Source organism: Oculina patagonica, chromosome 5 (assembly GCF_052425735.1).
Source record: "Oculina patagonica isolate OP01 chromosome 5, crgOcupat, whole genome shotgun sequence".
NCBI lineage: Eukaryota > Metazoa > Cnidaria > Anthozoa > Scleractinia > Oculinidae > Oculina > Oculina patagonica.
The window spans coordinates 19,355,740-19,380,078 of record NC_135762.1 but is presented as its reverse complement, the minus strand read 5'-3'; the positions used below and the strand labels follow the sequence as shown (position 1 = coordinate 19,380,078).

The 24,339-nt window shown below is 37.0% G+C and overlaps 1 protein-coding gene across 1 annotated transcript in view; it reads right to left on the bottom strand.

The window, feature by feature from the left end:
* The window catches only part of LOC144653143 (dynein axonemal heavy chain 12-like), a 54,344-nt gene that overhangs the window by 19,873 nt on the left and 10,132 nt on the right, over window positions 1-24,339 (bottom strand). Inside the window, exons 5-46 of the mRNA XM_078513062.1 lie at window positions 21,935-22,124; window positions 21,356-21,425; window positions 21,024-21,185; window positions 19,688-19,771; window positions 18,078-18,189; window positions 17,755-17,964; window positions 17,052-17,190; window positions 16,436-16,524; window positions 15,647-15,825; window positions 15,123-15,258; window positions 14,913-15,038; window positions 14,314-14,399; window positions 13,704-13,824; window positions 13,007-13,180; window positions 12,608-12,793; window positions 12,260-12,445; window positions 11,560-11,760; window positions 10,790-10,984; window positions 9,746-9,867; window positions 8,842-9,004; window positions 7,952-8,071; window positions 7,812-7,862; window positions 7,557-7,661; window positions 6,987-7,107; window positions 6,734-6,863; window positions 6,520-6,637; window positions 6,362-6,439; window positions 6,187-6,279; window positions 5,164-5,310; window positions 4,594-4,731; window positions 4,139-4,390; window positions 3,912-3,997; window positions 3,421-3,532; window positions 2,795-2,872; window positions 2,429-2,569; window positions 2,264-2,347; window positions 1,894-2,079; window positions 1,399-1,512; window positions 1,122-1,310; window positions 705-995; window positions 529-593; window positions 135-429 (exon numbers count right to left, since the gene is read on the bottom strand). Coding sequence (XP_078369188.1) covers window positions 135-429; window positions 529-593; window positions 705-995; window positions 1,122-1,310; window positions 1,399-1,512; window positions 1,894-2,079; window positions 2,264-2,347; window positions 2,429-2,569; window positions 2,795-2,872; window positions 3,421-3,532; window positions 3,912-3,997; window positions 4,139-4,390; window positions 4,594-4,731; window positions 5,164-5,310; window positions 6,187-6,279; window positions 6,362-6,439; window positions 6,520-6,637; window positions 6,734-6,863; window positions 6,987-7,107; window positions 7,557-7,661; window positions 7,812-7,862; window positions 7,952-8,071; window positions 8,842-9,004; window positions 9,746-9,867; window positions 10,790-10,984; window positions 11,560-11,760; window positions 12,260-12,445; window positions 12,608-12,793; window positions 13,007-13,180; window positions 13,704-13,824; window positions 14,314-14,399; window positions 14,913-15,038; window positions 15,123-15,258; window positions 15,647-15,825; window positions 16,436-16,524; window positions 17,052-17,190; window positions 17,755-17,964; window positions 18,078-18,189; window positions 19,688-19,771; window positions 21,024-21,185; window positions 21,356-21,425; window positions 21,935-22,124 — 5,925 coding nt within the window. The remainder of the gene's footprint in view (window positions 1-134; window positions 430-528; window positions 594-704; window positions 996-1,121; window positions 1,311-1,398; window positions 1,513-1,893; window positions 2,080-2,263; window positions 2,348-2,428; window positions 2,570-2,794; window positions 2,873-3,420; window positions 3,533-3,911; window positions 3,998-4,138; window positions 4,391-4,593; window positions 4,732-5,163; window positions 5,311-6,186; window positions 6,280-6,361; window positions 6,440-6,519; window positions 6,638-6,733; window positions 6,864-6,986; window positions 7,108-7,556; window positions 7,662-7,811; window positions 7,863-7,951; window positions 8,072-8,841; window positions 9,005-9,745; window positions 9,868-10,789; window positions 10,985-11,559; window positions 11,761-12,259; window positions 12,446-12,607; window positions 12,794-13,006; window positions 13,181-13,703; window positions 13,825-14,313; window positions 14,400-14,912; window positions 15,039-15,122; window positions 15,259-15,646; window positions 15,826-16,435; window positions 16,525-17,051; window positions 17,191-17,754; window positions 17,965-18,077; window positions 18,190-19,687; window positions 19,772-21,023; window positions 21,186-21,355; window positions 21,426-21,934; window positions 22,125-24,339) is intronic.

Genomic DNA, 24,339 nt, shown 5'->3' with positions numbered 1-24,339 from the left:
AACAACAGGAGGGGGGAGGGAAAACAACAGAAGAATAAACACCGCCTTACTAAGCAAGCTAGTAAGTTAAATCGTGAACTTGTTTATAAACCAAATCACTGTTTGTTTTTGCAGAGTAAAAGCAATAACCTTACCCTGAAATAGAAGTTGACGATCGTGGAGAAAATTCTCTGCATTGTGTCATCACCAAACGTAGCGACTGAGATCACGTTGAAGTGTCTTAAGAAGCGAGGAGTGACAGGGTTTCTACCACCCCCAGGGGGACCCATGGCACACACGAACTGAAGGTCAATCAATGTCAGTTTAGATGTGTCCTTACGGTCGTACCAGTTCCCATGATCCAAGTACTGGCGAAGAAGTTCAATAGGAGGCTGGGCGCCATATTTTTCCAAAGCAGGCATATTAACGTCATCAACGAAAATAATAAACCTGTTGACATTGTAAAAAATAAAAAGCGATGAAACCATGATGAAAACAGTGATTCTGTGCTAGGCTAGGTGGAAATATCCACATTCAGTGCATACCTACCTTTTACCGACTGGTGGGCCAAACACTCCTTTTCGTCTCTTGTCCAGTTTAGACATGATAATATCCTACAAATGGTCAACAGAAATACCAGTTAATGTTCTGCTTTCTTTAAGGACAAAGGACCAGTCGTAAATCAGCTGGATAAATGCACAGTACATAAGCTGCATCACAGTTACCTGAGTTTGGTTAGCACTTGTCTGAGCAGAGAAATTGACAAAAGCAGGAATAAACGCATCTTTGTTGATTCCATTCATGAGCTTGTCCTTGATGTAAACTGACTTGCCAGTTCCAGTGGGACCAACAAAAAGCAGGGGCTTGTTGTTGTTAAACATGATCTCCATCAGGTGTGAATAGCGAGCTGTGTCCATGGTAGGTACAATGATATCACTGATCCGCTGTCCTTTTCCCCCTGCTACACCTTCCTTGATGGTCTTTGTCCATGGAAGCCAGTTACCACGACCCTTACGCTATAAAGACAAAAGAAAACCACTTGTACTGCGTACATATACTACATGCTACTCTGTCACTCTTGTTATCAGTGAAGCACCAGGACAACGGGGTGACTTTAGGATAGTAATAATGTATAGGCTCACCTCAAACAAGTAGTCATAAACTAATCCTTCATTTGGAATAGGTGCTTCAATCTTGCCCACCAGGGACGGAATAGGATGTTCTTCATTCTTGCCTGCAATCAGATCTTTGAAGAATGCATCAAATTTGACTCGACTGTCTGTATCCACACAAGCGCCAACTGACCACACCATGGCGAACAGGAACGATGACTGCAATCGATAAATAAAACACAACCTTTAACAGCTGCCTATACACTTGTTATAAGTTTCACAAAACAAAACAACAGATTAAACTTACAATCAGCCATGATTTCATATATTTGTTATCTTCTTCAGGGATATCCTTCATGAGAATTTCCACCAGGTTCATAAGGGAGCGAGCTAGATTACTGTCTTGCATGGACACAGGTTCCTATTCAGCATTAAACACAATAAATAGAAAAAACAAATTGATGACAAAGTTCTTTCACAACAGAACACATTGTATATCAGAAAACGTTTGAGTGTTTTCGAAAACTAATATATTGAGAGTTCACATGCTCAAAGTAAGGTTGGTGACGTAACCTTTTGTTTGTAAAGAAAATGTCAAAGTTAAAACAGACAAGGAATCTAAAAAAACGATACCAGTACTTTCAAAAAGCAAAAGAGCACAAAAACAAGTTGAATTATTAAGAAATAACTTTCTGTTTGCAACTAATGTAAACCAACTATAAGACAGGAATGAGAACTGGCCACATTTCTTTCCCATAATATGCACTAAAGTTATGAAAGCCGGATTTGTTGGAAAATTCACCTTACAATGCTTGCGCACAAAACTGATAGCAACAGGTAATGCCCAGTGGAAGAGTGCCATGATAAGCTTTCCGTGTTCATTGTTGAGTGTGTGTGGCAGGGTGTTACACCAGGATTGTAACACAGGTCCCCAGCCCAGAGAGCTGGGCTCCAGGTAGATCATACCACACCGGCTTACTGTGGCAGGCTGGAGAGATATAACAAGTTAATATGATTCTACCAAGTATAGCAACATTACTATTCAAAGTACTCAAAACCACATAACATGCAATCCTGAAGAAACAGTCATGACACCTAAACAGTGTTACATAAAGATTGTCTCATAGCAAAACGTACTTGTTATTTCTACTTTGCATTAGCTTGTTACTTACAGAGGCTTGCGACAAATCCCTGCATTCGAAGATCAAACTCATCACATTTGACAACTGAATGATCTCTCCACTCATCAAACACAGCTAAAAATAAAAATAAAAAAACAGTGAAAAGTGCCACGCCATGGATGGACATGCCTGTAATGTGACAAACAGAATACAAACCTTTTTGTTGTCATCTAGAACAGTGTTCATGCTTTCAATCCACAAGGTATCAATGGGTCCATCAAAAATCACCCATTTCTTGATATCAGTCTGATCTGCAGCGTACTCACGGAAAGTGTTAGCCACAATACCATCAGTCCACTGAAAACAGAAATTAACAACTATCTCACACCACATCTGAAGAACTTCACCAAATAAACACTAGTACAAATGATAGAGACATAATCAGAGTGGCTGCAAGAAATTAAACTTTTTTTTATTATCATTACAAACACACAATACTTACAACAATACAATAACTACAACACTTACACAACTAACGGGCTCTGCCTACACTAATTACAACAAGAAAGAAATTAAACTTACCTCGTGTGAGACAGGATCAAACTGACCAAACAGCTGTCCCATAGTAATAGCTTTGGGGTTTATTACACGAAACCACACCTAACAGAATAACAACATCCCTGTTATGACAGAGTAAACCGGAATGGTCACTGTTACCACTCATCCGTGCTGTGCAAATTACGAAAATTACATTTACACATCCACAGGAAGATCAAAAGCCATTTCATATCGTAAGTACACAGTTAGTCCATATATAATTATATAAACCTCCAAAGTCTTTCATCTCAACACTACAAAAAGAAGTTTGTATTGGCGATATCTAGGTCAGCCTCCTTCCTTTAGATATGTTTTCTGGGTGTTACTTGAACTTTGATTCAACTCTTCACGTCACGAAACAAATAACATGTAGGAAGGACTAGTTGTCTGTTGCGCTCACACTTAAGCTCAATTCATTGAAATGACAGCTTACAACCGATTTCGTTTAACAGTCATGTATACAACACATGGCTATAACCCATGCAATCCCCTCATTGCTATATTTGTGGATAATTTGGTTGGTTTTCTAAGACAAGATAAGCGATGTAAAAGTATTTTTACAGTGCTGTTACAACTCTAGGTGAGAGCAGAGTGCGTGAGCAGGTTAGTACCTTGTTAACATTTTCATCATCATAGCCTCTGTCTGTCAGTATATTGAGTGTCTCGGCCAGCACCTCCAGTACCTTTGTCTTCCCAGAGAATGGATCACCCACCATCATGAAGCTAAAATATGAACATATCAGTATCATACACCCAATGCATGACTGTGACAAAGACAAAGACAATCCAGCATAACATATTTCTTACCCATAAGAAGCGAATTAAAAAATGCTCTCAATAACGAAGTGTATTTTTTTTAAAAAAAAATTGTAATACGTTAAACTAATGCATGGACTCCTTTTTGTACTTTTGTGATTTCATTTCTTTTGTCACCTCTTTTTTGTTTGTCTATCTAGCTGTCGTGTTTTTTTTTTCTTAATCATGTAAAAGAAAAGTTAAAAGACATTGTAAAATTTCCAATAGTATATGAAAGTGTAAGTAATGTACGTGTTTTTAAGTGTATCAATTAAGTGTGTTTATCTTCAAAAAAAATATTTCTTACCCATGCCGAACAATCATCATCTCATAAGTCTGGATGATCTTTTCACTGAAGAAATCCACCATTTGGAGATTCTTTTTGTCACACACCTGTCAAAACAAAGACACCAGCCAGAATAGTTAAAAAATCAGAAATAAAAAGACATAAGCATGCATAAATAGAAAGAGATTGTATGAGGATCATCGCTTTTCTAAATTTGTTTTCAAAAGTTCTCAGCGGAAAAGACTGACCTCTTTAGCTGTGTCGAGGAAAGTGCCATAGTCCGCCTTTGGCAAAGACACGCCAGGAAACAGATCGGAAATGATTCCTTCAAACAGTGGAATATCGTGAGAAAGAAACTTGGGTAGATTTACATCCATGATTGATCTCAGCAACAATACATTCTCGTCATCTGTTGGATATTTGAGCTTCAGGTTACCGGCCGCGGCCAGCACAGCCTTCACTGCACGCATACCATAGTCATAATGGAACTGCGATGATAGCTGTGGATCAATAGCACTTATTACTCAACCTCTCCTCAATGCAATGTTCTATCGCTACAGCAACTATTACATACACCAAGATTTCCTTCTCCTAGTTTCAGATTAATCATTAAACATCAAATACTAGGTAAATTTGTGAAAAGCAAGACAAGAACAGAGAAGGACGTTGATGTAGGGTGTACATAAACTATTGCTACACTAACCTGCTCTGAACACAGTTTGTAGGTGGTAACGATCTTGACTGACAGATTACGAGCATCAACAAATCCATAGGAGTACAGCATGATTTCTCCAATCAGGGCATAGTCTGGTACCATCATGGCCACAGTACGGAACAATACCTAAAAAACACAATACCACACGATCATCATTCGTTACTCATGGCACCATTTGACGTATAAAGAACAACTCATTCTGTTTCCACGCTACCAATTTCCAGGCTAGTGCTCTTCCAGTTCCGTGCTCCACTATATATTCATCGTACTTCTTCACGTCATGAAGAACTCTTCGCTACCCATGTGTAACACTCACACAATGGTGCCATTCAATAGGGTGTAAATGGTTACTGTGAAACTGTCACTTCAAATTGAATGCTTTATAAATCCTTACAACAGCTACTAGTACTGCTTGCTGACGACGTCAGTGAGAAGAGCCACAAAACGTTTGTGCTTTCACACTTATTTAATGCCAAACGATACATTTTTTTAATACACTATATTTTATTACTTATGACTTTTAGCAAGACATGGGCTAAACACAAGTTGATATTATACCTTGAGATTATCAGGGAGCTCTGATCTTCCTGCATAGCCAGGGTTCATGGTAATAGCCACAAAACAGTTGGAGTTTAAGTTCAGCTCTGTTCCTTCAAAAACAAACCTCTCTTGATGAGCGGCTATACCACGCTGGATACATAAAATCTGCCAAACAAAATACATATAAAACTAGAAGTTACACCATAATAACGCTAAATAACAATTATCTTTATATGGCTAAAGCATGTTTAGATATAAGTCGAAGTCGGATTTTCCCGTACTGCTCACGGGAACTGTAAGCGATGTTAACGCAGGCAACAACAGTGTGGCAAAGAGAGCCTTATAATAAACTTTTTATTAACTAGCTCGCGACTATACTGGGAGTATGTCACCCTCGGCCTTTCTTGTACGCTTCTGTCCGTAGCGAAAAGCATAGCTTCTTTTGTTAGAGAAAGACTATCCACTGGAAAATCTAGTTTGAAACGTATTTTTTATGTGAGTTTTACATGTTAAACGTTAGGGCATCACTTTCTGATCAGCAATTCCAACAAAAAGCGATTTCACATGGGCCACTTGATGGCACTTTGCAGCAGCTGTAGAATTCTGCAATTGTACTAGAATCCTTAAGTGATGAAAATATGATAAAATGTGTACAGTCAACTCTCACTATAACGGACACCTTAGGGACCATACCGTATTTACTCGAATAAGCGCAGCCCTCGAATGAGCGCCGCATTTGGGACAAAAAAGTTAATAAGCGCCGCCCCCGAATATGCACCGCAGTCCTGATGTCACGTTATTCAAAGGGTAATTTCATTTTGATGTCCGCAATAGAGAAAGTCAGTATGTAGTAGCGGGAGTTATTTTCAGTTATTCTTATTCTCTGGGACTTCAACTGCTGTCCGTAATAACGAGGTGTCCGTAATAGCGAGGTGTCCGCCAGGCGGGAGTTGACTGTAGATGTTTGACCCTCAAATAATCATACAAAATCTTAATTTACACAATACAAGCGCAATGTGAAAAAGAGCTAAGAATGATTACCTGTTGAGCCACCACCGACAGAACTTCCAGTTCAATACGATTGAATTCATCAAAACATGCCCAGGCACCGCAGGATGCCAGACCTTTGAAAAACTAGGAGACAATGGAAGGGTAAACATTAAGACAAAATACCTCCTGTTATCAGAAAAAAAGCGCAAAAATAAGCTGTACTTACTTTCCCCATCTGTAGGTAATCCAATCCATCTGAGCAGTTAAACACCACACACTGTATTGCAAGGGCTTTTGCTAAATCCTGAACACACAAAAAACACATCAGCTTGTGCATGCCACTGAAATGCAGCCATTCAACAACAATGGGATTGCATGTCATACCTTAGTTGTCTCTGTCTTGCCAGTCCCTGCAGGACCCTCAGGTGCTCCCCCCAGATTCAAGTGAAAAGCACTCACAAGGGTACGGTAACAACGATCTGTCAGGGGGGTGATGACGAGCCTGCACATAGAAAGCAATACATGATTTCATTGGCTTGTAAATAACTAAACTCAATAACTCAAACATTTAAATTAAACGTAATTTTGTTGTTTTTACCTTCCAGAGTTTCCGAGGTACTCATATCCATAGCGTACAGTGGCATTGATAATTCTCACCAGACAATTATCCTGTTCCCAATAGTAACGCATCTGACACAACCACTGAAAATCATTTTCCTGAGAAACACCTGCCAAAATCATCGATTTTAAAATGTCAGCTCTAGATATTTTTCTAATTGTGGACATTGCAAATGCGCTTGTACAATTGTGTCAAAGACGTTTGTGGGGAATCATTATCAAAAGTTGAATACCTTTCTCAACCATGTCATGAACCACATCTCTAGCATGAACATCAATCACTACAAGTGCTCCAAGAGTTGTCCTGTTCTGCTTTGACAGCTTGCCACGGACTAGAACTACAATGTCTGAAAGCTGAATAATATCTCCAATGTCAACTTCATTTCAACTTTGTTTTGCAACAGGAAATTTAAAGGACCAGGACATGTGACTTTACAGCATGAGATATCCCATTAGTTGATGAAAATCACTGTGTAGCACTGTCACACTTATTAGGGAGCTTCAGATCAGAGTATGAGATCGAGTACGAGAACCACTTTCAAATTTCAATCAAGTCACGTTCCCAGAGCTCTCACTCCTCCCTGTTGTTGACCAGTTGAAAAGGAGACTATTGCATTGGTGCGAGATTGGTGTGAAATGTGATAATCGAAAGCATAAGCACTAGGTTTGAACAAAGTTAGTACAGGTTATAAGTCATACTTGACTCGATCGGATTGTTTCCTTTTAAATGATTTATTGCACAAGTTTTAGTTTGCTTTACTTTACGGAAACATTGTTTCTCTCACAAGTGAACTGAGCCTTACCTGCTGTGTGAGTTTTTCATGGTATTCTTTCAGTCCGTGGGGTCCAGAGCGAATAGCCTCATGCACCTCTTGAGTCCAGTATATCTGGCTTACACAGATAACAATCTACAACATACACCAGACGGCACAATAAGAATGGATTTTCTATCCACGTCACATGCATAAAGGAAACAGGTATAAGAAACAAACAGACAAACAGACAGACAGACAGACAGAGACAGAAGGAGAGAAAATGTAAATCACAACAAATCTAACCTGTCCAGGCCAAGACAATACCCATACTTTCCTGTCGTCTGTAGCATATGCCTGTACAAACAACATAAAACAAGAGTGAGTGGGTATTGGTAAAAACAAAAACAGCTCCAGAGAACATATATGAATAAGACAGCACATACCTGTACAGCGCGCTCAATGATATCTCTGATGCTTATAAGCATGACATCCTGGACCTGAAGCAGCCACTTCTCCACTGCACCTCGTGCTTCTGATGTGGATATGGTGTCACTGAGAGGAACCTGTACCACACAAAATATCAAACGGGACATGTAAGGCGCTGGTTAAGTATAGGCATCCTAACCTGCCTTCTACAACAAGTAATGTTTTCAACAGTTGTACAAGATTACCTTACTTCAGTAATGTTAACTTAGGCAACAACTGAACGTTTATACAGTTACCTAACCACACTTATTAAAGCCATTACAACAGCCTTCAACATTCCCCCAAAATCTGACTGCGAGTGTGCCTCTGGAAAATAAAATCCTTTCCTTGTATGGAACGCTTATTTGAAGACACTTAATTCCAGACTATTTTTTCACCAACGTTCGTTTCATTCAGTAAGCTTATCAATTAATTGAGCCAGGGCCTTAAGCATCATGTAGTGTAAAGAGGCCTAAGAAAATGTAAGTGCATAAACTGTCAAAAAGTATGAAAAGTAGTTTTTAACCGCCTGTATTAAGGACCTTGTCTAGTCTATGCTAGACTATTATTTACCTATTTCTGTGCAGATGTTCAGAAAACTGATACCCTGTTGCAGATGAAAAAAGACCCACAGCGTTTGTTCAACTGTTTTAAATTTGTCGTATACGATTAGCTCAGCAGTTTGAAGAATGGCGTATCTATTAAGTTTACTTTGAATTTTGAATTTAAGTCTTATTTGTGTTTTTAAAATTGTTATGAATATTTCACTACATTCAACCATAGTCACATCAATGGTTTGTGTGCCCACCCCTGTGGCCTTCCCTTCCAGCTCGTTTGATGTCCAGGAGAGGACCAATAACAAACAAACCTTTTCTCCTTCACTGCTGTACATGTGAGTGATATCCAAAGCTGATGTAAACTCTAACTTAGCAATCCCCTCAAAGCACTTCTTGAGATGTGGTTGAACCCGATAAGGATCCTTTGTTTCTGACAGAATCTCCAGCATCTCATCATTAGACAAGAAGAAAAATCTGCATAGAGTGTTCACAAATAAATAAGTATTTAACAAACAAACAAATACTACTTAAAAAAATGTTGTGAAAACGATTCTCCATTGTTGTCAAAAAGTCGGTGAAAAATGTTATTCATTGTGTACAGGTTATGATCATAATGTGTATTATTATTTGTTGCACAATGTAGTCACTTAGGATACAATGTAGATCATGACGTTTTCACGGCTTGCTGCTAGGCTTTATCAGTTAAGAAGGTAAAAAATGTACCTGTCCACGAGATTAACTTACATGTATTCTAACTCTGTATGCCTTAATAATATGCCTCCAAAACCATGTATTCCCACAACTAATGTTTGCATGATACAACAAAATTCGGCCTTGCATGCGAAGGGAGTGAATTATGTGTACTCAGGCTACATTCAAAGAAAACAATTTATTATTCCACTATTCCACTATTGCGCCACTTTACGCGCAAAATATGCCACGTTATTACACAGTAGAACAGGGCAAAAATACGGGCGGACAAACTTACGGAATACCGGTCAAAACAAAGTGGAAAAATTAGTGGAATAATAAATTCCTTATTCGATGGTTTAACATATAATACGAGCGGACATTTTGCTCATTGCTCGTATTTTTCCTCACCCCTATAGTAGGGGCTCGGAAAAATACTACGCAACTCGCAAAATATCCGCGCGTATTATATGTTAAACCATCGAATAAGGTGTATTTATTCAGCAGTTAATAGAGTTGACGAACCTGGAGAAAAATAGCCTCTTCTTTTCCAGGTAAGCATTTAATCCCTTGTTGATCTGGTCTAGCAAGTCGTTGCTGTCCTTCAATCTGTCATACATACTTGGCATGGAAGTGGCAGACAGGACCTGAAATCATTTTAATGGATCATTAACGTTAATAACATTGATGAACTGAGAATGTAGCCAATGCACATACAGGGACGCTTCTTGTTTTTTGCATGATTTAAGAAGATTAACATCCTATACCTGTACAGTTAAAGATCAAAGAAAATATCAGCAGTAATAGTTTGGTTCTCGATTGCAGTTGCAGTTTAATTGTGGAATGCTATTTGGACTTCTTACACAAAAATGATTTAAAAAGCATTTCAATATTGAACACGAAACAAGTAAGGGTCGGGCATGGTTTTTAGGTAATACGGTATACAGGGGGATTTTAAATTGGGTATCCAGTGTTTTTACGCTAAAATTGGGCCTTTTATGGGTATAATTAAAATATACGGTGTTTTACCAAATTTTGGTATTTTTCATGATTTTGAGAGGAAATTTTGGGTACACTGGGTACATGTTTTCAGGTATATTGGTGTAACACTGAGAATGTAATCCTTATAATTTCGCTGTTACGCAACGGCCGCCGTGACGCTCAAATTGTAACACTCGCACAACGCTGAACAAAGGTCACACGGTCTATATCTCCCATAGAGCTTGGGGTACCTGTGCCTAAATTGGTAACCAGGAGAATACAATGTTGATTGTAAAGAAACAAGTTTTACAACTTATCAATAATCATTTAGCTTCATTTATCTGATATTATTTTTGCCTTACATTTTTAACTTTAGAAATATCAAACTGTAAATGAAAATTGCTGGAAAATGCTATTGAATGGCACAAATAAAAACCATACCTGCTGACATTAGTCACTGTTAATCACCATTAAAACAAACAGGTCCTGCATGGGCATAAAAAACTGGAATATTGCCTAGATAGGCGCCACGCACATATATTAAACAGCATTTTTACTCTTGAAAGTCTGTGAAGCCATGCTGTTTACCTTAGGATCTTTGGAAACATAGTTCATAATGTCCCTCCAGTTCCTGTCTACTGTCTTGAACTTGCGTCCTTCTTCAGGCATCTGCTGCATGATGTCCTCAGAACTGAAGATGGGCTCTAGGTACAGCCACTGTGCTTGAACTTTTAGCCACTCATCTATTATTTCCTGCATCTTTAACAAACGCTCTTCCCAGGACTAAAGACAGGATAACAATAAAAACAACCATCCATTTATAAATAAAGTAGTGTAAAATATTTACATATGGGACTTTTATTAGTTTTTACCAACTATCTGGGTATGTGACTTTCTTGCTATTCCCAAAGTACAGTTTTCATCTTTCTAAAGACTGTCTGAGCCACTAATATTTATGTGGAAAATAAAGCATGTCTAAGGATATTACAACATGGTGGCTCCTGTTAAGTAAGCACTATTGTACAAATAACACAAGATTTTGTCAGAAAAACAAAAATTAAGGTACCCTTATTTGATTTAAATTTAGTATGGTTTCAAATCCACCAAATGCAAACTTAAAGTTTTACCTACTGTTGTGATAAACAAAAAGTTTCCTACCAAACAGATTTGAAATTGAGGTAAAACTGATGTTAACCACCGTGTCAGGACATATAACATGCAGTAAGCATTATTCCCTGTGCACTGTCAAGGTTACATCGTCACATGTTGAGCAAACTTTGTGCATAAGATACAAAGTAACGAGGTTGAAGGTTCCCACATGACCCTCAAAAGCTTGAGCATGTTCAATGGGCTTGTACCTTTATTTCTGCCTCAAATGGTTTGATAAAGGGAGATCCTCTCATGGTCTGGGTCTTAACAATTTGATCATCAAGTGTAGTCTGGATTTCATCCACAGCAGCCAAGATGGACACACCAGTATCACGGTACTCAGTTGTATTAAACAGGATACTGTCCCATTCATCCACCATCTTCAGCATAGCTTTCTCCAGAGAGAATTCCTTATGAGAGTAATGACCCGATCAGTAACATCATCATCCTCATAGTCATTTTTATGTTTTTATGTTCTTATGTTCTGAAGATCAAATGACTCTCATTTGAAAAGAATGAAAATCTAACTCATCCTTTCCAGATGTCAGGCTTTTTTTTGACGTAGACCTGTATTAGCTCTAGAATTATGACTGTTATCCAGTTGCAATTGACTTACTTGACTTATATCCTAAATCTCCTCTGGGAGAATAAGGCCATCGTTATCCAATTATTGATGTTAAAATTAATTTAACAAATATATATTAACTGATTTAATGAACTATCCCCAGTTCCAGTCAGTACCAGTGCTTCGATTAAACAGGCACAGCTTAAACTTTGAAGCAAGGATGTGACTATGACTGTCAGGATCAATCAGTTACCTAACTGTCCCACAGCCATGACATGGTAATATATTTTTTATCCATGCATTTCCCTTCTTCACATGGAATTTCATAGAAAGCTTTGCCTTACCTTGCTTGCTCCTGCACTGATGCCCTCAAACTCATCCATGCACGGCTTCAGATTGAATTTGAGAACCTTGCGTAAAGTACTCCCAGAGTCTGGTGTGATATCAAACCCAATGATATCAGACATGGCTTTCCAGTGTCGAGAGCGAATTCCTGGATTGCACATAACACTGATGACAGGAATGTGTTCCTGGTAAAAACAAAACAAAACCAAATAAACAAACAACAACTACTGCAACATCGATATAGTAACTGATCAAAACTATTTAAATGTGATATGGATTAACTGGTGGACTGAATGCAATGTTGTATCAAGCAAAACATCATTCAGACGTTAACTAGACAACAGTACCTTGAATTCTCTGATCTGGTGCTGTACTGTGTGTGCAACTACTATTGCAGCCAGCTCTGTTTCCGGCTCTTCTTTTTCCTTGGAATCCTTTACTCTTCTGTGACCTTTCTTTTCTTTCTCAGCCTCTTTTTTCATTGACTGAAACACCTTTGCAATTTTGTACATCTCACGGCCATACTCCTCAACCTAATCAATAACACATCGGTGTGATTCACGGTCTTCTGATTATGTATCAACATGTACAAAGCTGAGCATGTGCAGCTCTTGCCATTTAGTTACACATAGTTATAGGACAGATATGCTGACTTAGGATGGAGAGTCAGTTAGGAGATAGATAGAGAGTTAGATAGGGGATAGGTATTAGATGGGAGTCCCAGACTGCACATTAAGCTGCTTTACCTCTGCCTCTGTGGCTTCAGCATTAAGTTCAAGAAAGGCTCCATCCATCCATTTTTTCTCAGCTCTTTGCCATTTGACAATTGTTGTGAAGAGTTTTTGATAAGGCTCAATAGCTTTTGTGATAGCCTCCACTTCAGGATATGTTGTTTGCTCCCACTTAAACAACTCTTCTTCCTATAAATTGAAAAAGATCATCAACATTCCTTCTTGAAGAAGTACTTCAGAAACATCAAAAGGTTAACATAGGCCACAAATTGGTAATGAAACTAACAGTGAAAGGGAGGAACTACAACTTTACTTTGCAGTACAAAAGAAGCACAATCTAGACAATAAAATGGGTAAAGTGCATAAAATGACAGCTATTCAATGTCGGTAACTGACTACTCTTAACTAATAAAAACTCTGTGCCAGAGAGACAGAAATTAATTTGACGGAAATTAAAACTGTGCTACCTAAAACAAGACTTAAAAAAACTTCTGTGGAACATAGAAACATATACCAGTGCATTAAAAATAATTGAACTGTGGCTTTTTTTTTCTTTTTTTTTTTTTTTGAAGGAAGAGGAGAAGAAGAAGAAGAAGAAGAAGAAGAAGAAGAAGAAGAAGAAGAAGAAGAAGAAGAAGGGATTGAGTTTTGAGTATAAAATAGGTTTTTTAACTAAGGGAGATTCAAGAACCAAATAAATGGATAAGTTTACCTCATTGATGAAGCCAATAGCCTCAATACTGTCACTGAGTTTCTTCTGAACTGTCTGCACTTCCTTTACATACTGCATCATCATGTCCATATCACCATACTCCTTGAACTCCTCCACACGTCTAAAACAAAAACCATGAGCAAGAAGAAACAGTTCACTAGGCTTGAAATTTTCTAGTAAACTTGTTGTTGTTGTTGTTGTTGTTATTATTTTATTATTATTATTATTTTTATCAGAACATAACCACCTACTTATCTAAAATGTATCTTACCATTGTACAGTGTATTTACTAAAGTCTTATATCACTTAATAGCATAAGCTTGGTTCCTACGTATAAGGAAGCTTTGTTTAGAACAAACCACTAACTTCTAAAATATGTACAAACAAAACAGTACAAAATCTTAGTGGCCAAAAATTATACAACACTGGTGTACTATATCACTGTATCACTAGAAGGTATGTAAGTTGAAAACAAATTAAAACAATAGTGAGGAAATTAAAACAAATTATTCAAAAAGTTAAATGTTTCAGTGTTCCATTAGAACTACAGCTGTACATAATAATAATAGAATGGCTGTAATGGGGCATACATGTACTTAATTAATTGTACCTCTTGAGCTTGTCAAGCTCCAACATAACTTTTTCTCTTTTTTCCATCAGTGCACTTTCATTGCTCTTCTGAGAAGCAACTACAATCTACAAATACAAACAAACAACATAATGTGCATTTTTGTGAGCTTTTTTTAGGGTTTTCACACACTCAAAAGTATGGGCAAATGTGCCAGTCATCTTTTTTGGTTTGGTGGATTAAGTTGTAAAGTCATGGCAAGATATATGCAAATGGTACAATGTTGAGCACTAGGTCAAAATCCCAACAAGGTCATTTCCTTACTACGGCTAATGCAGCAAAAGAAACCTATGGTTTTAGTTTCAGTACCACAGACATTTCCAGCTGTATAACATTACTTCTGCATGGCTCCACAATCTATTGTAATTGAATTCCTCATATCTACCTCGCTACAAACAATACTATTTTAATTGGAAATGGATTAGATTGCAATTGGATTTAAATCCCACCCAGCTGAAGATAATTTTTTTCAGAGCCTCGTGTGGTCACCCATTTCCTTACTGAGGCTAATTCTTAGAATATGAAATTCACAGATTTAAAATAATGACAGAGCTGATTTCCATTTGTACAAATTCAATTACCTCATCATTCTGGTCAAAGATGGGAGCAATATTGTTTGGCCAGTTAAGTACTGTAGAGTTGAGGCTCATATCATCCTGTGTGAATGTGAAAACATCTAAAAGATAGGAGAGCCTGTTGAATGACTCCTGCAACAAATGGACACAAGACAGTCAGCTTCACTTGTAATATGAAAGACAGATACCAAAGAGAAAGGGATTTTTTAGACTAACCTTGATGTCACTGTCAAGCTTGACTAGGGTCTTTGTCTTAGCTTCTTTGACAAATTGAAGCATGTCTATCATTTCACGAGTGTCCTCTGGTTTTGTAAGAGCACGTTCTCTGATTGCTTCAAATTCAGAGATGATTCTGCAAAATATCACCATGGATCATCAACACATCTTCAACACTTAAATACAGAATACACACATTTCAAATTGCAGCATTGTTTCCTCTATTGTAAATTATGTCATGTCCAAGGAAAGTGCTATAAGTACATGCTTTCTAACTTCTTTATTTTATTTTCCTTACCAATTTGGGGTGTTTTAGGGGGGAGGGGGGGTTGGTTATCTGACACATTTTAATGGTTGAATCAGCAGAGCTTTTTGGTCCACTATTCTTGGGGTTTTTCACAACAATGGCGATGCCCAAGGATTTTTTAGGTTGGTAACTCAGTCTGAATGTTATATCAAAAACATTAGTCAATCATCTTAGTACGTGATAGCTTCACACACCAATGACAAAAAAGAATAATCACCTTCTGTTTTCTGTCCTGTGTTCTTCTGCCAACCTTTGCAGCAACTGATCAGCAAAGCGATTAGCCTTACTAGCCAGGCCTCTCTTCAAATCATCGCAGTCTAATTGAACCATATCAAAGTGTGCCACAGTCGGCAGTGAATTGATTTCACGAGCAAGAGAACGAAACTTTTCAATTTCCTGCAACCAGAAGTGAAAAGCTATTTTAACAATCAAAAACATATAGATATTTAATTTCTGATGTTATTCTAGGCCAATTCAATCTTCCATCAAACTTAGCTGCCAGCTCTCCCAGGGAGTCTAGAAAACTAAGACCTAAGACCTAAGCCTAAGTTCTTGAAAAATAAGAAATTGAAAATAAACACCCTGTAGAATGAATGGTTGCGAGTGACACAAGTGTGGTTTTTAAACTGATAGCATGGTGGAAACTTCTGAAGAAAATTTATCAGTGACTTTTGAATGTGACAGTTATTTCAAGAAAAAGTGATTTGGTAGTGATTTCTTTTTTCGGATCACGGAGTTTTTAACTTCACTTTAACATAATTTCAATCTCAAGGTAGGTCCATACATGTTCACTCCAGTGTAATTCACAGCAAGGACAGTTGGGATTGTTAAGTGTGTTATGTACATGTACAACTTTGAGTAGGCATCTTTCCCAATTTGCCTTTTCATTGACAACTATGTTTAGTTTTGATCATCTACAATCTGATTGTCTATACTAAACAGTGGCACCAACTTTCTGTGCTCTTGAAAGAATTTAGACAAGACTGCAGAGTAGAAAAACCATTACCTGTGTGTAATCGTCAAAGGAACTCTCACTTGAAATGAACTGTTTAACATGTTCTGCTGCCTCCCCAGAAACAAGAGCAGCGTATTTATCTGCAAAGACATTTAATGTGCATATTTAAAAATATGAAATAAGGACTCATAATAAAAGAATCGAACAGAATGTCATTCTGTAATTTGCTCAACAAAAAAATATAATTTGAGAAATGGAAATTTGTACTTTGGAAAATTATGTAATTTGCGAAAATATGAAAGTCTGTATTTTGCAAAATGAAAATTTGTACTTTGCAAAATAAAAATCTTATTACAGATTACTCTAGGCTTCTACAGCTCTACATTTTTTAATTTTTTCCCCTCTTCAATTTGCCTGGCAACAAATTTTGATGTCATTTGGATCTGACTATACTAACTTATAATTAAAGATTTACCAGTTTAAAGTAAAAATGTTTTTAGCCACACCATTCAGGGCTAGCTGTTAGCAATAGAATACAAAAGACAGGAAAAGCTAAGCTAGTGTGAGCCACTTTTAAATGTGAGACTCTGAACTATTTTGTCCAGACATCAGGAGAACACAGAAGTTACACTGAGGCAAGGCCAAATTGTTTTGATGGTTTACTCACCAAAGGAGTGCAGGTACTCAATAGGCTGCTGTAAGTTAGTGTTGACAGCATCTTTTAGGAATTTAATGCATCTTGACAGAACTTCTTTATCCACAGCAGCATCCACATGTGTCACTGTGTTGGCGCCTGCTAACCATGACTAATGATCACCAACACATGGTCAATAACTTAATGCACATGATCACAACTTGTTTACTGGTTATTCAAAGAAAGGTAAAAAAAAAAAACAGTTTTATTGATTCTTTTATTAGTCAATATGGAAATGCCAGGCAGTAAATCGTGCAAATACTTTCTGCTTACATTAATATTCTCCCATGAACAAGTGGCCATGGCCGGGGGTTAATTAATAGCAAATCAACAAAGTTCTCCCAAGGATATACAGACCAGGATGGTTGTAAAAATCCAAATAAAGCCAGTTTCCTCAGTTTTCAACTTTTAAACTTTCTTCCAAATATTTTTTTGTACATTGATTAGATATTAGGTATATTATCAAGAGTTCCATATAATTATAGTGTCAATATAATGAGGAATTGTAATTGATAGGTCAATAGATACATGTGCATGACCCACATCAAGTCATCAGGAGATTTTTACAGATGTGTCAGGCCAGTTAGATGACCTTGTTAACCTGTCTCAGGCACCTCTCTTATCTGGATAGTCTTTCCTCTTCAACATTCAGTTTATAGTACACAGTAGGTTGTACCTGTACTGTTGGGACATTCTGCATTGTTCCAGAGACTGCAGAAACAACATGCAATACTGCAGCCTCAACGTCACCAAGTGCAGGATAGAATTGCATGTGATCATCATCATCCAAGATCAACTCCATCTTGAAGAGTGGTAGATGATTTTTGTTCTCCTCAAAAAAAAGGCTTTCCCATGCTGATATGGTTCTGTTTATCAGGTCCTTCAGCTAATAATGTAACAAAAAAAAAATACACAAATAATTACAAAAAAATAATTATTTTATTGTTTGCTGCTTGTTATGTTCAAATCAATTTTTGTAAATTGTTCCACTGGGCATACCTGGTTAGAGACAAGAGTGGATACACTGTTGTAAAATGAGTCAGCTTGTGAAGAGGTTAGATGCTTCAACATGTTTTTGTCGATAAAGACATTCACAACTTCCGGAAACCAACTGATGCAGAGAAAGATAAAAAGTGAATTGTTTATGTCAAGAATAAAAAAAACACAACATGTTCTAGTAATATGACACTTACATTCCTCATAAATCAAAGAACTGGTGATAAATAATAATTATTGTTACAAGTACTCAAACTACCTCTAAAAAATTAAAGTTAGCTTTTTGTATGTATCACTGATTATGATCATGAATTGCAACCTAATGTCAAAATTAGGCTAGTCAAGTGAATCCACAAGGTGAAGCCTAGTGAGTCCACAGACTATTATAAAAGTGTTATGATGAATTATGACCATGAATTATAAGTCTGGTAAAACAAGCACCGATTTGTTTTTAACAGTAAAATTTTATTGTTACAAATTTTCTAACAAACGTTAACAACTGGCGCCCGTTTTATGAGGTCCAAATAGGGTAGCTCTGGAAATTATGCAAGTTTAAAATAAGAGTTTAAAATAAAACTTAGAAGCATAGAGTTTAGAATGAAAATGTAGATCCGTAGAAGCGTACAGTTTAGAATGAAAACGTAGAGCCGTAGAAGCGTAGAGTTTAGAATAAAAATGTAGAGCCGTAAGTGAAAACGTAGAGTCGCAGAAGCATAAACTTTAGAATGAAAACGTAGAGCCATTAAGAAGCGTAGAGTTTAGAATGAAAACGTAGAGCCGTACGTAGAAGTGTACAGTTTAGAATGAAAACAAAAAAAAGGTAAAAGTAGAGCCGTAGAAGTGTACAGTTTAGAATGAAAACGTAGAGTCGCAGAAGCGTAGAGATAAGTCAGAATGAAAAGAATTTAGAATGAAAACGTAGAGCTATGGATGTGAAGAGTTTAGAAAGAAAACGTAAAGCATTCGTAACTAAAAGTTTAGAATGAAAACAACAAAGAGCTACTGTCTTATCTGTGAGAATTGTACTAAGTAGAATTGTAGAGCTCTACAAAACTTTCTACGCCTATTCGGACCTCATAAAACATGCTGGGTATAAACATTAAACTGCTTCAAAAGCTCTGAATTTTACAAGAACTGACAAACATTCTCAACAACACTCCTGTTGCACAAATAGCAACAACTTTGACACTAATTAATATCTCATCTCGTCTCATGTTATTGTCTAACTACAAAGTAAATGCGTCCAACACTATGTAATTAAATCAACGGTTATAAGACCACTATTGTTTGGTAATTATTTTTCTCTACACTGTCCCCCACCTCCAAAATATTTCCATCCCAGGCACAGATAAACTGCAATTTATCCAAGAAATATTCTGAAAAGACTTTTATCAAACAGTTTTAAAGGAAAAGTCCCCACAGAAATGGCGCTTTATTCCATTAGACAGAACTGGCCGGCCAGCCTGTGCTTTTATTTGATGTAAAATAGAATTTACCTCAAATCCACCACAACAGTTTATAATTATTATATTTATATGCATTGACTGATTTGACAGGACAAATTAATTAAATTAACTAAAACCGACATGGTTTGTTGCCTCACTTAAACTCACCTATGCATCAGCTTTTCTTCAGTCTTTTCACAGTCAAGAGTCACATTGTTTTTGAGGTGCTCACACTCAATGGAACCCTGAGCCCTGCACGGATAAAAAAAAAAACATCCACAGACCTCATCACCAGGGTAAAAATTAATTTTAGTGGGGGACCTATTACTATTATTACATTAATGTCAAACTCGACAAGCAAATTACATAATAACACATATTCGTTACTAAAATGCTGCATGTACAATGACATGATGTAGACATCACAGTTTTAGGAATTCTGCTTCTAAATTTTTAACTAAAAGATAAAACCTTTCCTTTGGCATGAATTTCCTGTACATGTAGAGTTTAACATTGTGTAATACAGCATCAAGATAGTCAGGGTGCTCATAAAGTGTTGGCAACCAGCAAAAACCAGGTACTTTCAATTGGCTTTTGAGCTGCCTTAATTCTTTTCGGTGATATGCGGCTCCTATATATGTTAAACAAATGCTTATCTGGCCGCCTACTTTTATATCTTAGCCATCTACTCTAAAAATTACTGAGAACAGTTTTTAATATATTTTTTAAACAATGTGTATCAGTTATGAATTTGTAGTCTGACTTATGTTGCAAAAAAATAGGTTCCGCACTGCGTACATGTGTCTAATGCTGAGCATTATTGAGCTTTGTGCATTATTGTATTGCTCGGTCACGGTAGCGCATTAATTAGGATTTTGTTGGCATAGACTAGAGGTGTGGAGAAAGGGTCAAAATATCAGGCTTCAACAGTGCAGCAAAGAAATACGGGTAGAAATAATAAACAGGTGCAAGGTGATCTAGGAAGGCTTTCTGGAGTAGACGTAGTACTTATCATTTTTTGTAGCACAACCTAAGTAAAGCATGCACTCTGATTAGCTGATTTAGCATCTACATGTACTATTTGCCCATGGGTAGACGCTAAAAAAAAACCTCAATTGAGCGCACGCGAGTTAACAGACAGCAAGAGAGCACATTGTGTTGACGTTTGTTGACATATAGTTAATAATGTAGTATTAATTATCTCAAATTAGACTTGTTCCATTTGTTCTATGTTGTCATCGGTTGTTTACTTCGAGTTACGAAGCAATAATGAGTGATTATCGATTACTATTACCCAGAGAAGAATACCGCAAAATACTTCGTGTATGCTGACACATAAGAGAAACCTCAGTGTAACTTGGTTAGTATGACGTCATAATTTGCTGTATATGAAGCACTTACCCAAAATTTTAGCATTATGGCATTGTGTCTGCGTTTCGCACTAGACACAAAAAGTATCTATAGTCATCACATAGTCAATCTACATTAACTTTAAAGCTTTTACCTGAGATTTGATTGATCAGTTATCAACATGGTTGAATAATTTCTACTCTGGCAAATTCCCAAAATTGTTTGCATGGAGGGATGCAGGATATGAAGATTTTGCCTGATGGACTCCCGTGATGCATTGAAACTCTCTCTCCAAGGACTGGAGTAATCAATTCCACTGGATAAAGTAAAAAAAAAAACACATAACAACACTTATTAGTTTATTCAACAACACCAAACTATGTGACAATTCAATTAAGAAAAGTTTAAACGTGATGGAAGGTATTAGGCCATATCGCATACATGTATCTACTGAATAAAACTAACAAAATACAACATGGGTCTTACACTACTTCATCTGGTAAATCTTCATCATCTTCAACTCCTTTAACCTTGGGTTTGACAAGAATGTGTTGAACTACAAGAAAGGTGATGAAAATAACAATGGCATTCTTTACAATTAATTGATGTTTAAAATGGAGATTGAATATTTATGAAAATTATAATAAAGTAACAGTTTATCAGTTTCATTGTAAGAAATGTAGAAACTATTTATATTCAATAAAAATATTAAAAAAACAAAAAAGTTTCCTTGTGCAAAATGAAGTCATATACACTGAGCTATAGGTTGCCAAGATACATGCATTGTAAACATGTGTAGTGTTTAGTATACCCAAGGTATACATGTAATGTTAGGTAGCTTGAGGCATATTTACATCCACATGTACATGTACCTCACTATAAACACATTCACATACATGATTATAAGTTACATGTTTATCACAGGTTTCAGTGAATATTATATATTTATCTCAAGCATTCTACATGTATTACACTCTGCTCAATGCAGAGGAACCTATTATTAATAAAATTAATAACATTTCAGTAACCATAACATGGAGCAAAGAATTCAAGCCTGACACTCACCCATAGCCTTTCTGATACTAGCTTCATACTCCACTTTAACTTCATCATACAATTCCTTGATGTGCGGCTGCAGTTGTGGAGACACAACCAACTTTGTTGGGATCATAGTTAAGATGGTATCCCACCAATCTTCAGCCATCGGTGTAACAGGTCCTTCCTGAACACATTTCTTCATAAACTGGTAATTTAACTGCAGCACAAACATTGACAAACATATTTCATTTTAGTGGCAGTTAATTTTAGATTTCAGTTAATTTCTAACTTCAACTTACTTAAGTAAGTCCTTTTCAGTGCTCAAATTCCAGGAGTAAATTGGTTACACAGGTAATAGTGAATCAAGCTGGAACATAATTTATTCACTATGAAGAATAATTGAAGGCGAAAGCGCAAGAAACGCACTTTGTGTTTTGGCCAAATTGAAAATTCTCACAAACAACTCCAAATTTCGCACGCAAGTTCGTTTACGTGTGCTCAACACTGCCCTGTATTTAATTTTGCTGGTCTTTCCTTCGTTTTCGAAAAATAACACATGCAAAAAAGACAAGGTTTTTGCTTGCGCGGCGTCTTTTGACTTTTCTTTTACAAACCTTTTGTTTCTCAAGACGATGAAGTCAGCTAAACTTTTAGGGTTACAGTCCTAGCCCTAACGCAAAAGGTAACCCCAAGGCCATAGGGTCGGGATTAGAGTTTCAGATTAGGGTTACAGACTTAGCCCTAACGCAAAAGCCTAGCCCTAACGCAAAAAAAAAAAAAAAAAAAAAAAGTTTAACACTAACCCCAAGGGATTAGGGAGTTAAGCCGTTTCAAGTTAAGTTTAGGATCAGAGTCAGCCTCAACCTTTTATAGATCGTGCTTTTAATGCAGTAAGCTTTCACGCCAGTTTGCTTGCAGCTAGCTTTTTCTGCAGTCTGCTTGCAGTTATCTAGTTTTTGTTGTTTCGGGCAAGACTATTCTACTCTGTTACCGTTACCGTTAGCTGTACTGAATTTGCCGAGGTGAAAGTGAAATAAAGACTGATTGTTGATTGAATACGTTTGCTCTTGTTGTCACATTATACTAGTTTTGCTTTCAGTTGAGTGCCGCCGGCTTGCTCTCACTTCTATCTCCACTCCTTACATCATCACACATCTACAAAATCCCGCGAAAACAAGATAAACTTATGAGGTTTTCGTTCGCACGAATCGATAGATTCATTGATGAATATTTAATGAGACACAGAAAATATTTTGCGAAGGGAAGGTGTCCTGGGGAACATATAAAGAATTTTTTAAAGTCTAAAACCAGGTCACTTCTCGGCAACTTTGTCGCGGCAGCACAAGTGGCGCCCGTTTTATGAGGTCCAAATAGGCGTAGAAATTTCTGTAGAGCTGTACGCTTCTACACATTCCATGATTCCTAATCCATAAGTGGGTAGCTCTGGAAATCATGCGAGTTTAAAATAAGAGTTAAAAATGAAACGTAGAGCCGTAGAAGCGTAGATTTTAAAATGAGAATGTAGAGCCGTACAAGCGTAGAGTTTAGAATGAAAATGTAGAGCCGTAGAAGTGTAGAGTTTAGAATGAAACGTAGAGCCGTAGAACCGTAGAGTTTAGAATGAACTGAAAACGTAGAGCCGTAGAAGGGTAGAGTTAAGTACATAGCGTATAGTACACTTCTACAAGCCTACTTCTGTACGTCAGTGTTCATTCTAAACTCTACGCTTCTACGACTCTTGAAAGCATAGAGCTGTAGAAGCGTAGAGTATAAAGTACACAGCGTAAAGGACACTTCAACAAACCTGCGTGTTCATTTTAAACTATACGCTTCTACGGCTATACGTTTTCTAAACGGTACGCTTATTATTATACAATGTTGTACAGCTCTACGTTCTCATTCTAAACTGTACGCTTTTACGTCCTACGTTTTACTTTTTAATTGTACGCTTCTAAGGCTCTACGTTTTTAATCTTAAGTATATGCTTCTACGAGTCTACTTTTTTATTGTAAACAGTATGCTTCTGCGGTTCAAGTCGTTTTTATTCTAAACTGTACGCTTCTACGAGACTACGTTCTTATTCTAAACTGTACGCTTCTGCGGGTCTACGTTTTTATTCTAAATTGTACACTTCTACAAGTCTATGTTTTCATTCTAAACTGCACGCTTTTACAGCACTTCATTTTAAATTGACGATAAAACGAAGTTATTTGGCAATAAACACAAGGTTTGAGAACGGGCAAAATTAATTTTCATTTGTATTACACAAGGAATAATAGAATGTAAACGTAGAGTTATAGAAGCGTAGCTCTAGTTAAGAATTAAAATGTAGACCCGTAGACGTGTCGAGTTAAAATGAAAATGTAGACCCATAGAAGCATACAGGTTGGAATAGTACGGAATAAGAACATAGGGCCGTAGAAGCGTAGAGT